We start from the raw sequence: 16580 nt of genomic DNA, 5'->3' as shown, positions 1-16580 counted from the left end.
ACTAGTCTGCTGCCTTCAATACACACACCCTAACTAGTCTGCTGCCTTTAATACACACACCCTAACTAGTCTGCTGCCTTCAATACACACACCCTAACTAGTCTGCTGCCTTCAATACACACACCTAACTAGTCTGCTGCCTTCAATACACACACCCTAACTAGTCTGCTGCCTTTAATACACACACCCTAACTAGTCTGCTGCCTTCAATACACACACCTAACTAGTCTGCTGCCTTTAATACACACAACCTAACTAGTCTGCTGCCTTCAATACACACACCTAACTAGTCTGCTGCCTTCAATACACACACCTAACTAGTCTGCTGCCTTCAATACACACACCCTAACTAGTCTGCTAACTTTAATACACACACCCTAACTAGTCTGCTGCCTTCAATACACACACCCTAACTAGTCTGCTGCCTTTAATACACACACCCTAACTAGTCTGCTGCCTTCAATACACACACCCTAACTAGTCTGCTGCCTTCAATACACACACCCTAACTAGTCTGCTGCCTTTAATACACACAACCTAACTAGTCTGCTGCCTTCAATACTTCAATACACACACCCTAACTAGTCTGTTGCCTTCAATACACACACCCTAACTAGTCTGCTGCCTTTAATACACACCCCCTAAATAGTCTGCTGCCTTCAATACACACACCCTAACTAGTCTGCTGCCTTCAATACACACACCCTAACTAGTCTGCTAACTTTAATACACACACCCTAACTAGTCTGCTGCCTTCAATACACACACCCTAACTAGTCTGCTGCCTTCAATACACACACCCTAACTAGTCTGCTGCCTTTAATACACACACCCTAACTAGTCTGCTGCCTTCAATACACACACCCTAACTAGTCTGCTGCCTTCAATACACACACCTAACTAGTCTGCTGCCTTCAATACACACACCCTAACTAGTCTGCTGCCTTTAATACACACACCCTAACTAGTCTGCTGCCTTCAATACACACACCTAACTAGTCTGCTGCCTTTAATACACACAACCTAACTAGTCTGCTGCCTTCAATACACACACCTAACTAGTCTGCTGCCTTCAATACACACACCTAACTAGTCTGCTGCCTTCAATACACACACCTAACTAGTCTGCTTCCTTCAATACACACACCCTAACTAGTCTGCTTCCTTCAATACACACCCCCTAACTAGTCTGCTGCCTTCAATACACACACCCTAACTAGTCTGCTGCCTTTAATACACACACCCTAACTAGTCTGCTGCCTTCAATACACACACCCTAACTAGTCTGCTGCCTTCAATACACACACCCTAACTAGTCTGCTGCCTTTAATACACACACCCTAACTAGTCTGCTGCCTTCAATACACACACCCTAACTAGTCTGCTGCCTTCAATACACACACCCTAACTAGTCTGCTGCCTTTAATACACACACCCTAACTAGTCTGCTGCCTTCAATACACACACCCTAACTAGTCTGCGCCTTCAATACACACACCCTAACTAGTCTGCTGCCTTTAATACACACAACCTAACTAGTCTGCTGCCTTCAATACTTCAATACACACACCTAACAAGTCTGTTGCCTTCAATACACACACCCTAACTAGTCTGCTGCCTTTAATACACACCCCCTAAATAGTCTGCTGCCTTCAATACACACACCTAACTAGTCTGCTGCCTTCAATACACACAACCTGACTAGTCTGCTGCCTTTAATACACACACCTAACTAGTCTGCTGCCTTTAATACACACACCTAACTAGTCTGCTGCCTTTAATACACACACCTAACAAGTCTGTTGCCTTCAATACACACACCTAATTAGTCTGCTGCCTTCAATACACACAACCTGACTAGTCTGCTGCCTTTAATACACACACCTAACTAGTCTGCTGCCTTTAATACACACACCTAACTAGTCTGCTGCCTTTAATACACACACCTAACAAGTCTGTTGCCTTCAATACACACACCCTAACTAGTCTGCTGCCTTTAATACACACCCCCTAAATAGTCTGCTGCCTTCAATACACACACCTAATTAGTCTGCTGCCTTCAATACACACAACCTGACTAGTCTGCTGCCTTTAATACACACACCTAACTAGTCTGCTGCCTTCAATACACACACCTAACTAGTCTGTTGCCTTCAATACACACACCTAACTAGTCTGTTGCCTTCAATACACACACCTAACTAGTCTGTTGCCTTCAATACACACACCCCAACTAGTCTGCTGCTTTTAATACACAACAATACACACTAACTAACTAGTCTGCTGCTTAAACGGGCTGCTGGAGAGATTTAATTTAATTGTGGGAACTTGTGTTCTTTTAATTATATTTACTATTTTGTATATGACTTTATAAAAATGTTATTTGATAAAATTAAGTAAATATTCAGTATAAATGATAAGGTATAATATTCAACAAAAATAAATGCTTTATTTGTGTGAATGCTGACGTTAACATGCTAGTTGTTTTTTTTTTCAGCTAATGTTAGCAGCTGTTCTCCACATGTCCAACATTTTGTTGCCAGCTGTTAGCATGCTAATACTAGCATGTTAGCTCATGAGCTAATTTTGTAGCTATACTACTCAAAGGTCCACTATTTCATGTTAGCTTTTAGCATGCTAACCTCAGCTAAGCGTGGTGTATTTTACTACTTGATGTTAGTATTTCAGGCCATCTTTTATGCTTCAATAATCATTTTTCAACTTGTTTTTGTTTTTTACAGAAAGTTTGTGAAAAAAGGATGACCTTGTTTTTTTTGCCCGGACGAGAGTGCGGAAGTGGAACGTTTACCTCAGCTGACGAAGAAGACTCATTGGCTCTCCGTCAGTGTTTACTTTTTCTTCCTTATTTGACTCTATAGTCTTTTCCGTTCGTTCAAAGGGACAAAAAAAACAAAAACCACGCACGTTGGCTTAGCTTTTAGCCGTAGAAAAAAAGAGCACATTTTTCATTTAATTTTTGTTCACATTTTTTTCAAACTGACCCAACAACAAAACACTAAAGTAAAAAAGTTGGTCCAAAAACTATTTAAAAATCGACACTTTTTTTGTATTTAATTTTAACCTTGAGTCATGTGACTTAATAAACACTACAGGCTTTTATTTATTTGCTGCTACAAAGTATATTTGATCGGAATTCCATTGTGAAACCTCCACTAAGAATGTAAATAACATACATTTATCTGTTCCAGGGTCAAGCTGTGGACATCTTAAAAGCTATTTTTAAGTCGACAGTAGTGACTCCATGTAAATAAACGAAAAAAGAAAGTAGTTGAATGGCGTCATCTGCAGGTTTAAAAGAGTAGTGCGGCTATAAGTCCACCAGAGGGCGCTGTCTCTTGTGGAAGTTCAGTACTACAAACTGTTTTTGAATGGCGTCATCTGCAGGTTTAAAAGAGTAGTGCGGCTATGAGTCCACTAGAGGGCGCTGTCTCACAAGGCAATTTACTAAAGTTGCCTGTTGTGGAAGTTCAGTACTACAAACTATTTGTTTTGGTCTATAAAACTGATTTTTTTCATTTAAAAAGTGTCATTTAAGATTTTTAAATTTACAAGTGTACTAAATAATGTACATTTTTATGACTTGATTTCATAAAATTACTGTAGATGTTTCTACTGATAGGTTGCTTGGCAACACCAAATTGGCCCTAGTGTGTGAATGTAAATGTGGTCTGTTTATCTGTGTTGGCCCTGCGATGAGGTGGTGACTTGTCCAGGGTGTAACCCGCCTTCCGCCTGATTGCAGCTGATCCATTTCCTACCCCAAAGGGGAATACACGGTAGTAAATGGATGGATGTTTCTACTACATATATCTGATCCCAACGTTAATAAATGAGCTACATGTTAATTTGTGATCATTTGGATCGGCCAAGCACCGAAATAATTAAAAAACATTTTTATTTTCAGTAGTACTGTAATCATGTAGGCCGGGACTGTTCTATGGTTATCATCACACTTTTCCTCAAAGTCCACTGGACCGGTGAAGTCTGGATGAATGAGAACAAGGACATCATAGAAGCGTGACTTGGACATTATTTGATGTTTAATTTGGAGCGAGTAGGAAAAAACTGCATTTTGAAGCCATTTGATGGGAAAAACCGAGGAGAGTATTTACAAAAAGGACTCACAAAAAAACACTGAAGTAAAAAAAAACAACAAAAAAAAAAACGATGACAAAGTTATTAATGATGAAGTGCTCGTAAACTTTTAAAAACATGAGGTTGTATCAAGTGAAATATTTATAATATTTACAGAATACTTAGCTATACAACAGAATGTATTCTATAAACATGATGGAGGCCCACCTTTGTCTTGGAACTTCACTTCCTTCTTTCAGAAGACACTAAACACCTTGCACACCCGGCTCGGGCGATATTATTGTGCACACCCGCGCCGGCTCAGACGATGTCATTGGGCACATCTGCACAGGCTCGGGCGACGACACTGGACACACCTGCACCCGCCCGAGTGACGTCACCGGGCACATCGGCACAAGCTTGAGGGAGGTCACTGGACACACCTGCACCCGCCCGGGTGACGTCACCGGGCACATCTGCACAAGCTCGAGGGAGGACACTGGGCACACCCGCCCCAGCTCGAGTGTCATAACTTTGCAAATGTGCACCGGCTTTGGTGACGTCACCAGTCACACCCGCGCCGGCTCGGGCGATGTCACCGGGCACACCCACACCTGCTTGGTTGATGCCACTGTCCACACCCGCGCCGGCTCGGGCGATGTCACTGGGCACACCCACACCTGCTTGGTTGACGCCACTGGCCACAACCGCGCCGGCTCGGGCGATGTCACTGGGCACACCCGTGCCGGCTCGGGCGATGTCACCGGGCACACCCACACCTGCTTGGTTGACGTCACTGGCCACACCCGCGCCGGCTCGGGCGATGTCACCGGGCACACCCACACCTGCTTGGTTGACGCCACTGTCCACACCAGCGCCGGCTCGGGCGATGTCACTGGGCACACCCACACCTGTTTGGTTGATGTCACTGTCCACACCAGTGCCGGCTCGGGCGATGTCACAGGACACACTCGCACTTGCTCGGGCGATGTCACTGGGCACATCTGCACAGGCTTGGCGGACGACACTGGACACACCCACACCCGCTCGGGCGACGTCACTGGGCATATCTGCACAAGCTCGAGGGAGGACACTGGGCACACCCGCGCCAGCTCGAGAGTCATAACTTTGCAAATGTGCACCGGCTTCGGTGACGTCACCAGTCACACCCCTGCCGGCTCGGGCGATGTCACCGGGCACACCCACACCTGCTTGGTTGACGCCACTGGCCACACCCGCGCCGGCTCGGGCGATGTCACTGGGCACACTCGCACCCGCTCGGGCGATGTCACCGGTCACATCTGCACAAGCTCAAGGGAGGTCACCGGGCACACCCGCACCAGCTCGGGTGACATATCCTTGCAAATGTGCACCACCTCTGGCGACGTCACCGGGCACACCCACACCTGCTTGGTTGACGTCACTGGCCACACCTACACCTGCTCGGGCGATGTCACTGGGCACGTCTGCACAGGCTCGGCGGACGACACTGGACACACCCGCACCCGCTCGGGCGACGTCACCGGTCACATCTGCACAAGCTCGAGGGAGGTCACCGGGCACACCCGCACCCGCTCGGTTGACGTCACTAGCCACACTCGCGCCGGCTCGGGCGATGTCACTGGGCACGTCTGCACAGGCTCGGTGGACGACACTGGACACACCCGCACCTGCCCGGGTGACATAACTTTGCAAATGGGACGTCACCGGGCACACCCACACCCGCTCGGTTGACGTCACTGGCCACACCCGCACTTGCTCGGGCGAAGTCACTGGGCTCGTCTACACAGGCTCGGTGGACGACACTGGCCACACCTGCGCCCGGCCCGGGCGACACCAGTAGGCACACCCGTGGCAGCTCAGGCGATGTCACTGGGTACTCCATCATTAGCTCGAGCATCGTCACTGGGCACACCTGCGCCAGCTCAGGCGATGTCACTGGGTAGTCTATCATTAGCTCGAGCATCGTCACTAGGCACACCCACACCCACTTGGGTGACGTCACTGGGCACACCCACGCCGGCTCGGTGTGATGTCACCGGGTACTCCTTCATCAGCTCGAGCAACGTCACCAGGTATGCCATCACCAGCTTGAACATTTTCGCTGGCTCGGGTGACGTCACTGGGCACACCCGTGCCGGCTCGGGTGACATAACTTTGCACAGATGCGCCGGCTCTGATGATTCTCCACTGGCTCGGGCAACATCACAGTCAGCACCCGCACTTTGACCACCAGGGGGCAGCGAGGAGGCGTTGGTGACGTTACTGGGCACACTTGACTTCACTGCATTCAAATGAGGGCAAGCGCAAGAGCGGAGTAGCTCCACCTGGTGGTGAAGTTAGCCATGGCAGGCCAGAAAAGAAAGGGGTGTGTTTGGCGTGCAGGTGTTCCTGGGACTAAAGATGGCGAGGTTCAGAGACAAAGGCGAAGCAGGAAGAGGATAAAGGAGGCGGTGCTAGACTATCTACAGGACTGTGCGCTAGGAGCAGTAACATGGATGAGCGCGCACGAGACGACTAGAAGCGAGGGCGTCGGGCCTACAAGTCCGACTCGGGCATGTCCGCCACGTCGGCCATCAGGTAACCGATTCCGTAACGACCGTTGGGCACGGCGTCCGCCTGGGGGCCGTCGCCTGCTGCCGCGGCGCCCTGCTTGCGGTAGATGCTGTTAGCGGGCAGCAGCGGCGACGGCGCCTCGCCGGGCGTCTTGGCCCGCAGCAGGCTGGCGTCGTCGTCCTCGCCCGGGCACGACACCTCCTTGATGATGCGCCCCTTCTTGTAGGACACGGCCGAGATGCCGCCGGCGCCGTCCTCCAGGAGGTTGAAGAAGCGCAGGAGGAAGACCACGGGCAGGGGCAGGAGGGCCACCACCACCAGGGAGACGCACACCACCACGGCCCAGGTGGGGAAGCGCAACTCCTGTTCCTTGGCCTGCCGGAGGTCAGGCGGCGGTTAGCGGCAAACAAGACACAGCTGGCACAACTTCCTTCTCACCGCTTCCTGGATCCAGGCGTTGTAGACGGGCGGCGCCTTGACCAGCTGCACCAGGCTGGAGCACAGCAGCACCAGCAGCAGGATGGGTGTGATGAACTTCCACATGTAGTAGTAGAAGCGGTACGGCCTGAAGCCCAACATGTCCTTCAGGTCCTCGAAGAACCTGGCGGCGGACACCAGGTGAGTCTCTCTTGTGCACGACACAAACATTCTTACACAACTGGACACTGTCTACTTTTCAAAGTTACACTCACTAACTGGAAACTATGTCATGTGAGTGTAAACTACACATGACCTTATATGGTTGGCTTTACTGTGTCACGTTAACACACCTGAACTTTACACTGCAAACTTGAATTAACGGTGTAAAGTTCACTTTACAGTGTAATGTGAGTGTAAAATTTACGTAAAACATGTAATGTGAGTGTAAACTTTACGTAAGAGTGTGGTTTACGTGTAAACTTAACGTAAAAGTAATAATGTTAGTGTAAACTTTACATAAAAGTGTAATATAAGTGTAACGTGTGCGTAAAAGTGCAATGTACATGTGAACCTTACGTAAAAGTGCAATGTAAGTATAAACTTCATGTAAGTGTAATGTATGTGTAAACTTTACGTAAAAGTGCAATGTAAGTGTGGACTGTACGTAAGTGTAATGTATGTGTGAACTTTACATAAAAGTTTAATGTAAGTGTAAACTTTACGCAAAAGTGTAATGTAAGTATAAACTTCATTTAAGTGTAATGTATGTGTAAATTTTACGTAAAAGTGCAATGTAAGTGTGAACTGTACGTAAGTGTAATGTATGTGTGAACTTCACATAAAAGTTTAATGTAAGTGTAAACATTACGCAAAAGTGTAATGTAAGTGTGAACTTTACATAAAAGTTTAATTTAAGTGTAAACTTTACGCAAAAGTGTAATGTGAGTGTGAACTTTACATAAAAGTTTAATGTAAGTGTAAACTTTACGTAAAAGTGTAATGTAAGTATAAACTTAATTTAAGTGTAATGTATGTGTAAACTTTACGTAAAAGTGCAATGTAAGTGTGAACTGTACGTAAGTGTAATGTATATGAAGTCTGCCACACCTCTGCCTCTGTGCCTGGCCGTTATCTACCGCCCCCCAGGGCCCTATTCGGACTTTATTAGTGAATTCTCAGAGTTTGTTGCTGATCTAGTGACGCACGCCGATAATATAATTATAATGGGGGACTTTAATATCCATATGAATACCCCATTGGACCCACCGTGCGTGGCGCTCCAGACTATAATTGATAGCTGTGGTCTTACACAAATAATAAATGAACCGACGCATCGCAGCGGCAATACGATAGACCTAGTGCTTGTCAGAGGTATCACCGTCTCCAAAGTTATGATACTCCCGTATACTAAAGTAATGTCCGATCATTACCTTATAAAATTCGAAGTTCAGACTCATGTTCGGCAAGCTAATAAGAATAATAACTGCTATAGCAGCCGCAACATTAATGCTGCCACGACGACGACTCTTGCGGACCTACTGCCCTCGGTAATGGCACCGTTCCCAAAGTATGTGGGCTCTATTGATAACCTCACTAACAACTTTAACAACGCCCTGCGCGAAACCATTGATAGTATAGCACCGCTGAAGTTAAAAAAGGCTCCAAATAGGCGTACGCCATGGTTTACTGAAGAAACTAGAGCTCAGAAATTATTATGTAGAAAGCTGGAACGCAAATGGCGCACGACTAAACTTGAGGTGCACCATCAAGCATGGAGTGATAGTTTAATAACTTATAAACGCATGCTTACCTTAGCTAAAACTAATTATTACTCAAATCTCATCCGCATTAATAAAAACGATCCAAAATTTTTGTTTAGTACTGTAGCATCGCTAACCCAACAAGGGACTCCTTCCAGTAGCTCCACCCATTCGGCAGATGACTTTATGAAGTTCTTTAATAAGAAAATTGAACTTATTAGAAAGGAGATTAAAGACAATGCGTCCCAGCTACAACGGGGTTATAGTAACACAGATACGATTGTATATACGGCGGATACTGCAAATATCCAAAATAGTTTCTCTCGTTTTGATGAAATAACATTAGAAGGATTGTTACAACGTGTAAATGGAATAAAACAAACAACATGTTTACTTGACCCACTTCCTGGGAAACTTATCAAGGAGCTTTTTGTATTATTAGGTCCATCAGTGCTAAATATTATAAACGTATCACTTTCCTCGGGCACTGTTCCCGTTGCATTCAAAAAAGCGGTTATTCATCCTCTCCTTAAAAGACCTAACCTCGATCCTGACCTCATGGTAAACTACCGACCGGTGTCTCACCTTCCCTTTATTTCGAAAATCCTCGAAAAAATTGTTGCGGAGCAGCTAAATGAGCACTTAGCGTTTAACAATCTATGTGAAACCTTTCAATCCGGTTTCAGGGCAAATCACTCGACTGAGACAGCCCTCGCAAAATTGACTAATGATCTATTGCTAACGATGGACTCTGATGCGTCATCTATGTTGCTGCTCCTCGATCTTAGCGCTGCTTTCGATACCGTCGATCATAATATTTTATTAGAGCGTATCAAAATACGAATTGGTATGTCAGACTCAGCCCTGTCATGGTTTAACTCTTATCTTACTGATAGGATGCAGTGCGTCTCCTATAACAGTGTGACCTCGGACTATGTTAAGGTAACGTGTGGAGTTCCCCAGGGTTCGGTCCTTGGCCCTGTACTCTTCAGCATCTACATGCTGCCGCTAGGTGACGTCATACGCAAATACGGTATTAGCTTTCACTGTTATGCTGATGACACCCAACTCTACATGCCCCTAAAGCTGACCAACATGCCGGACTGTAGTCAGTTGGAAGCGTGTCTTAATGAAATTAAACAATGGATGTCCGCTAACTTTTTGCAACTTAATGCCAAAAAAACGGAAATGCTGATTATCGGTCCTGCTAGACACCGACCTCTATTTAATAATACAACTTTAACATTTGACAACCAAATAATAAAACAAGGTGACTCTGTAAAAAATCTGGGTATTATCTTCGACCCAACTCTCTCCTTTGAGTCACACATTAAAAGCGTTACTAAAACGGCCTTCTTTCATCTCCGTAATATCGCTAAAATTCGCTCCATTTTGTCCACTAAAGACGCCGAGATCATTATCCATGCGTTTGTTACGTCTCGTCTCGATTACTGTAACGTATTATTTTCGGGTCTCCCCATGTCTAGCATTAAAAGATTACAGTTGGTACAAAATGCGGCTGCTAGACTTTTGACAAGAACAAGAAAGTTTGATCATATTACGCCTGTACTGGCTCACCTGCACTGGCTTCCTGTGCACTTAAGATGTGACTTTAAGGTTTTATTACTTACGTATAAAATACTACACGGTCTAGCTCCAGCCTATCTTGCCGATTGTATTGTACCGTATGTCCCGGCAAGAAATCTGCGTTCAAAAGACTCCGGCTTATTAGTGATTCCTAGAGCTCAAAAAAAGTCTGCGGGCTATAGAGCGTTTTCCGTTCGGGCTCCAGTACTCTGGAATGCCCTCCCGGTAACAGTTCGAGATGCTACCTCAGTAGAAGCATTTAAGTCTCATCTTAAAACTCATTTGTATACTCTAGCCTTTAAATAGACCTCCTTTTTAGACCAGTTGATCTGCCGCTTCTTTTCTTTCTCCTATGTCCCCCCCTCCCTTGTGGAGGGGGTCCGGTCCGATGACCATGGATGAAGTACTGACTGTCCAGAGTCGAGACCCAGGATGGACCGCTCGTCGGGACCCAGGATGGACCGCTCGCCTGTATCGGTTGGGGACATCTCTACGCTGCTGATCCGCTTCAGATGGTTTCCTGTGGACGGGACTCTCGCTGCTGTCTTGGAGCCACTATGGATTGAACTTTCACAGTATCATGTTGGACCCGCTCGACATCCATTGCTTTCGGTCCCCTAGAGGGGGGGGGGGGGTTGCCCACATCTGAGGTCCTCTCCAAGGTTTCTCATAGTCAGCATTGTCGCTGGCGTCCCACTGAATGTGAATTCTCCCTGCCCACTGGGTGTGAGTTTTCCTTGCCCTTTTGTGGGTTCTTCCGAGGATGTTGTAGTCGTAATGATTTGTGCAGTCCTTTGAGACATTTGTGATTTGGGGCTATATAAATAAACATTGATTGATTGATTGATATGTGAACTTTACATAAACGTTTAATGTAAGTGTAAACATTGCGCAAAAGTGCAATGTACGTGTGAACTTTACATAAAAGTTGAATGTAAGTGTAAACTTTACGCAAAAGTGTAATGTAAGTATAAACTTAATTTAAGTGTAATGTATGTGTAAACTTTACGTAAAAGTGCAATGTAAGTGTGAACTGTACGTAAGTCAAATGTATGTGTGAACTTTACATAAAAGTTTAATGTAAGTGTAAACTTTACGCAAAAGTGTAATGTACGTGTGTGAACTTTACATAAAAATTTAATTTAAGTGTAAACTTTACGTAAAAGTTTTATGTGTGTGTAAACTTAATGTAAAAGTGTAGTGTGAGTGCAAACTTTACGTAAAAGTACAGTGTAAGTGTAAACTGTACATAAGTGTAATGTGCGTGTGAACTTTACATAAAAGTTTAATGTAAGTGTAAACTTTACGTGGAAGTGTAATGTACGTGTAAACTTAACGTAAAAGTGTAGTGTAGGTGCAAACTTTACGTAAAAGTGCAATGTAAGTGTAAACTGGACGTAGGTGTAATGTATGTTTAAACTTTACGTAAACGTTTCATGTAGGTGTAAACTTTACGCAAACAGGTAATGTGAGTATAAACTTCATGTAAGTGTAATGTATGTGTAAACTTTACGTAAAAGTGCAATGTAAGTGTGAACTGTACGTAAGTGTAATGTATGTGTGAACTGTACATAAAAGTTTAATGTAAGTGTAAAATTCACGCAAAAGTGTAATGTACGTGTGAACTTTACATAAAAGTTTAATTTAAGTGTAAACTTTACGTAAAAGTGTAATGTGCGTGTAAACTTAGCGTAAAAGTGTAGTGTGAGTGCAAACTTTACGTAAAAGTGCAATGTGAGTGTAAATTGTACGTAGGTGTAATGTATGTTTAAACTTTACGTAAAAGTGCAATGTAAGTGTAAACCGTGCGTAAATGTAATGTATGTTTAAACTTTACGTAAAAGTGCAATGTAAGTGTAAACTGTACGTAAATGCAATATATGTTTAAACTTTATATAAAAGTGCAATGTAGATGTAAACTTTACGTAAAATGTAATGTAAGTGTACACTTTACGTAAAAGTACAATGTAAGTGTAAACTGTTTGTAAGTGTAATGTATGTGTAAACTTTTCGTAAAAGTGTAATATGTGTGTAAACTTTACGTCAAAGTTTCATGTAAGTGTAAACTGTATGTAAGTGTAATGTATGTGTAAACTTTATGGAAAAGTGTAATATAGTATAAACTAAACAGTGTAAGGTTAGTGTAAAGTTTACTTAGCAGTGTGATGGGAGTGTAAACTTAACAGTGTAAAAATGTCCTAACAGTGCAGAGTGAATGTAAACTTTACGTGAAACATGTAATGCTAGTGTGAACTTTACCTAACAGTGTAACATTAATGTATAAACTTTACACACCTGAACTCTACGGTGTGACATTCACATTGCGAAGTTGTGCATATTTTACTTAACCACGTAAGATTACTGCAAACTTTACATAAATTTGTATTGTAAGTGTAAACTGTACGTAAAAGTGTAATATATGTGTAAATTTACCGCGAAAGTGTAATGTAAGTGTAAGCCTTACGTAAAAGTGCAATGTACATGTAAACTTAATGTAAAAGTGTAGTGTAAGTGTAAACTTTACACAAAAGCATAACGCACGTGTAAACTTTACGGGAAAGTATAATGTAAGTGTAAACTTTACGGGAGAGTATAATATAAGTGTAAACTTTTCGGGAAAGTATAACATAGGTGTGAACTTTACGTGAAAGTGTGAAGCATGTGTGAACTTTACGTAATAGTGCAGTGTAAGTGTAAACTAAACAGTGTAAGGTTAGTGTAAAGTTCACTTGACAGTAAAAGGTTAGTGTAAACTTTACATACTAACTTTATATCGCAAACTTAAACATGTTGAGATATGCGTACACTTTGCATTGTAACTTAACGGTGTAAACGTAAAAGTTTTAAGTTAGTGTTTGTTAACTAACTGTACTGCACAATTTACACACACCGTGCATAAACTTTACAGTGTACAGTTACTGTTGTCGACACTTTTCGACTTTACAGTATAAGGTAGATGTGCGTAAACTTTACACAATAACTTTACATTGCAAACTTAAAATTATTAAGTTGATGTGTGTAAACTTTACATATTAACTTAACATTGTAAACTTAAACGTAGCGAGTTGTTGTATGGTAACTTTACAAAGTAACTTAACAGTGTAAATTTAAAAGTATTTAGTTGATGTGTGTAAACTTTACAATGTTATGTTATTGTCTAACTAACCTCAATGTACAATTTACGTATATCAAGTGCATAATATTTACAGTGTAAAGTTATTGTTGTTTACACATATTGGCTTAACAGTATACAGTTGATGTGTGTAAACTTTATATAGTAACTGTATGTTGCAAACCTAAAGATATTAAGTTGATGTGTGTAAATTTTACATAGTAACTTTGTTGTAAACCTAAACATACTAAGTTGATGTGTGTAAACTTTACATAATAATTTTACGTTGTAAACCTAAACATACTAAGTTGATGTTTGTAAACTTTACATAGTAGACCTGACCATATTAAGTTGTGTGTAAACTTTACCTATTAATTTTACATTATAAACCTAAACATACTATGTTGATCTGTGTAAACTTTACATAATAACTCTAAATTGCAAATGCAAACATAATAAGTTGATGTTTGTGAACTTTACATTGTAAACCTAAACATATTAAGCTGATGTGTGTAAACTTTACATATTGACTATACGTTGTAAACCTGACCATATTAAGATGGTGTGTGTAAACTTTACGTATTAACTTCACATTGTAAATATCACCATATTAAGTTAATGTGTGTGAACTCCATATAGTAACTTTACGTTGTAAACCTGACCATATCAAGTTAATGTGTGCACATTTTACATATTAACCCTAAGTTGTAAACTTAAACATACTAAGTCAATGTGTGTAAACTTTACATATCAACTTTACGTTGTAAAACTGACCATATTAAGATGGCGTGTAAACTTTACATAGCAACTGTACATTTCAAACTTAAACATATTAAGTTGATAGTGTAAACTTTACATAATAACTTTAAATTGTAAACCTGACCATATTAAGCTGATGTATGTAAACTCTACATAGTAACTTCACATTGTAAACCTAAACATATTAAGAAAATGTATGTAAACTTGACCATATTAAGTCGATGGGTGTAAACTTTACATTGTAAACCTGGCATTATTGAGTTGATGTGTGTAAACTTTACAAAATAACCTTATGTTGTAAACCTAAACATATTAAGAAAATGTATGTAGACTTTACATATTAACTTTATGTTGTAAACCTGACCATATTAAGTTGGTGTGTGTAAACTTTACATAATAACTTTACGTTGTAAACCTGACCATATTAAGTTGGTGTGTGTAAACTTTATGTATTAACTTCACGTTGTAAATCTCACCATATTAAGTTAATGTGTGTAAACTCTACATAGTAACTTTACGCTGTAAACCTCATCATATTAAGTTAATGGGTGCAAATTTTACATATGAACTCTACGGTGTAAACCAAACATACTAAGTCAATGTGTGTAAACATTACATATTAACTTTACGTTGTAAAACTGACCATATTAAGTTGATGTGTGTAAACTTCACATAGCAACTGTGCATTTCAAACCCAAACATATTAAGTTGATAGTGGAAACCTTACATAATAACTTTACATTGTAAACCTAAACAAACCAAGTTGATGTGTTTAAACTTTACATATTAACTTTACGTTGTAAACTTAACCACATTAAGTTGATGTTTGTGAACTTTATTTTGTAATCATAAACATATTATGTGTGTAAACTTTACACATTAACTTTCCGTGGTAATACTAAATATACTAAATTGATGTGTGTAAACTTTACATTGCAAACCTGACCATTTTAAGTTGTGTAAAGTTCACATAATAACTTTGTTGTAAACCTAAACATATTAAGAAAATGTATGTAAACTTTACATATTAAGTTGATGTTGTAAACCTGACCATATTAAGTTAACTTTACATATTGACTTTACGCTGTAAACTGGACCATATTAAGTTGACATGTGTAAACTTTACATATCAAGTTTACTTTGTGATCCTAAACATATTAATTTTGTGTGTAAACTTTACATATTAACATTCCGCAGTAGACCTAAACATATTAAGTTAATGTGTGTAAACTTTACAGTGTAAATTGAGCGTATTTGACTTTATGTCATAAAGTTAATGTGTAAGCCGTAAAGTTAATAAACAAAAAAAAAGGTGTAAAATAACTAACGATGCATGAACCAAAATGTATACAAACTAATAAATGAATAAGATGTATTAATCAAATGACTACAATTATTAAAAACTAAACATTAATGAGTGAATAATAAACTGAGGACACAACATGAATGTGAGATAAATAATAGATTAGAGTATGATGAAGAGAAACCAAAAGTAAAAGAGTATGGGAATTAGAATAATAACAATTAATCAATAATCAATGATTAAATAAAAAATGTAGGAGAACAAAAATGGACCATGTTTCTTCACTTTGAGGTGTTCGGCCAATGTCATGTGTCATGAAGGCGGGGCGTTATCTGCTGGCAAAAGAAGCGTCACCTACTTGTCGATGCCGTAGAACCAGGCGATGGCCAGGTTCTCCAGGAGGACCACGATGAGCAGCGGCAGAGTGGCCGAGTAGTCGTCAAACATGGTGACATAGTAGTTCCCCGAGCGCTGCACGAATATCAGGCCGATGGAGAAGGCCAGCACGCAGCATCCCACTGCGGTCATGTGACGGTCATGTGACAAAAGTGGCGAATAAGCACACCCGGCTCGCGGCGCTCACCTGTCAGGAGCTCCTTGCGCACTTTGAAGGTGTCCACCAGCGGCGTGAGGATGCCCTCGATGGTGCCGAACATGCTGCCCAGGCCCAGGTTGACCAGCATGAGGAAGAACATGACCGACCAGAAGGGCGAGGCGGGGAAGTGGGTCATGGCCTCCGTGAAGGCGATGAAGGCCAGACCTGTACCCTGGACCGTCTGGGGTAGGGGGGAGCAGAGGGAGGCTGTGACCATCGCTACTATTGTTAGAATAATTATGTATATATTATCACGCAACTCTTATGCTTAAGGGCCGTTGCTATGGTTATTATCAATTGTGCTGAAATTGTATTTTTCGTTGTCCGTGCAAAGCTGGCAATCCAAAAGATCGCAAGCCAGTCTGGTATCCGTGTCTATGTCCAGGAACGGCC

The 16580-nt window shown here is 41.9% G+C and overlaps 3 protein-coding genes across 4 annotated transcripts in view; 1 reads left to right on the top strand and 2 right to left on the bottom strand.

The window, feature by feature from the left end:
• The window catches only part of lrrk2 (leucine-rich repeat kinase 2), a 129416-nt gene extending 126128 nt beyond the window's left edge, over positions 1-3288 (top strand). Inside the window, exon 51 of the mRNA XM_061894436.1 lies at positions 2742-3288. The gene's annotated coding sequence lies outside the window, so the exon portion shown is untranslated. The remainder of the gene's footprint in view (positions 1-2741) is intronic.
• Positions 3289-4039: 751 nt separating this feature from the next.
• On the bottom strand, positions 4040-6194 carry LOC133548690 (fibroin heavy chain-like). Its single transcript, XM_061893662.1, has 4 exons — positions 6110-6194; positions 5911-6066; positions 5502-5867; positions 4040-5303 (listed from the first exon to the last, which is right to left on the bottom strand). Exons 1-4 carry the CDS (start codon positions 6192-6194, stop codon positions 4417-4419), a joined length of 1494 nt encoding a protein of 497 aa, XP_061749646.1. The 3' UTR covers positions 4040-4416.
• The window catches only part of slc6a15 (solute carrier family 6 member 15), a 65038-nt gene continuing 54322 nt past the window's right edge, over positions 5865-16580 (bottom strand). For both annotated transcript variants that reach the window (XM_061894437.1, XM_061894439.1), the window contains 4 exons: positions 16176-16368; positions 15951-16110; positions 7090-7252; positions 5865-7026 (listed from right to left, as the gene is read on the bottom strand). In XM_061894437.1, the coding sequence (XP_061750421.1) occupies positions 6634-7026; positions 7090-7252; positions 15951-16110; positions 16176-16368 (909 nt within the window). In that variant the 3' untranslated portion in view covers positions 5865-6633. The remainder of the gene's footprint in view (positions 7027-7089; positions 7253-15950; positions 16111-16175; positions 16369-16580) is intronic.

Source organism: Nerophis ophidion, linkage group LG03, assembly GCF_033978795.1.
Source record: "Nerophis ophidion isolate RoL-2023_Sa linkage group LG03, RoL_Noph_v1.0, whole genome shotgun sequence".
Lineage (NCBI taxonomy): Eukaryota > Metazoa > Chordata > Actinopteri > Syngnathiformes > Syngnathidae > Nerophis > Nerophis ophidion.
This window is presented reverse-complemented; position numbering and strand designations above follow the sequence as displayed.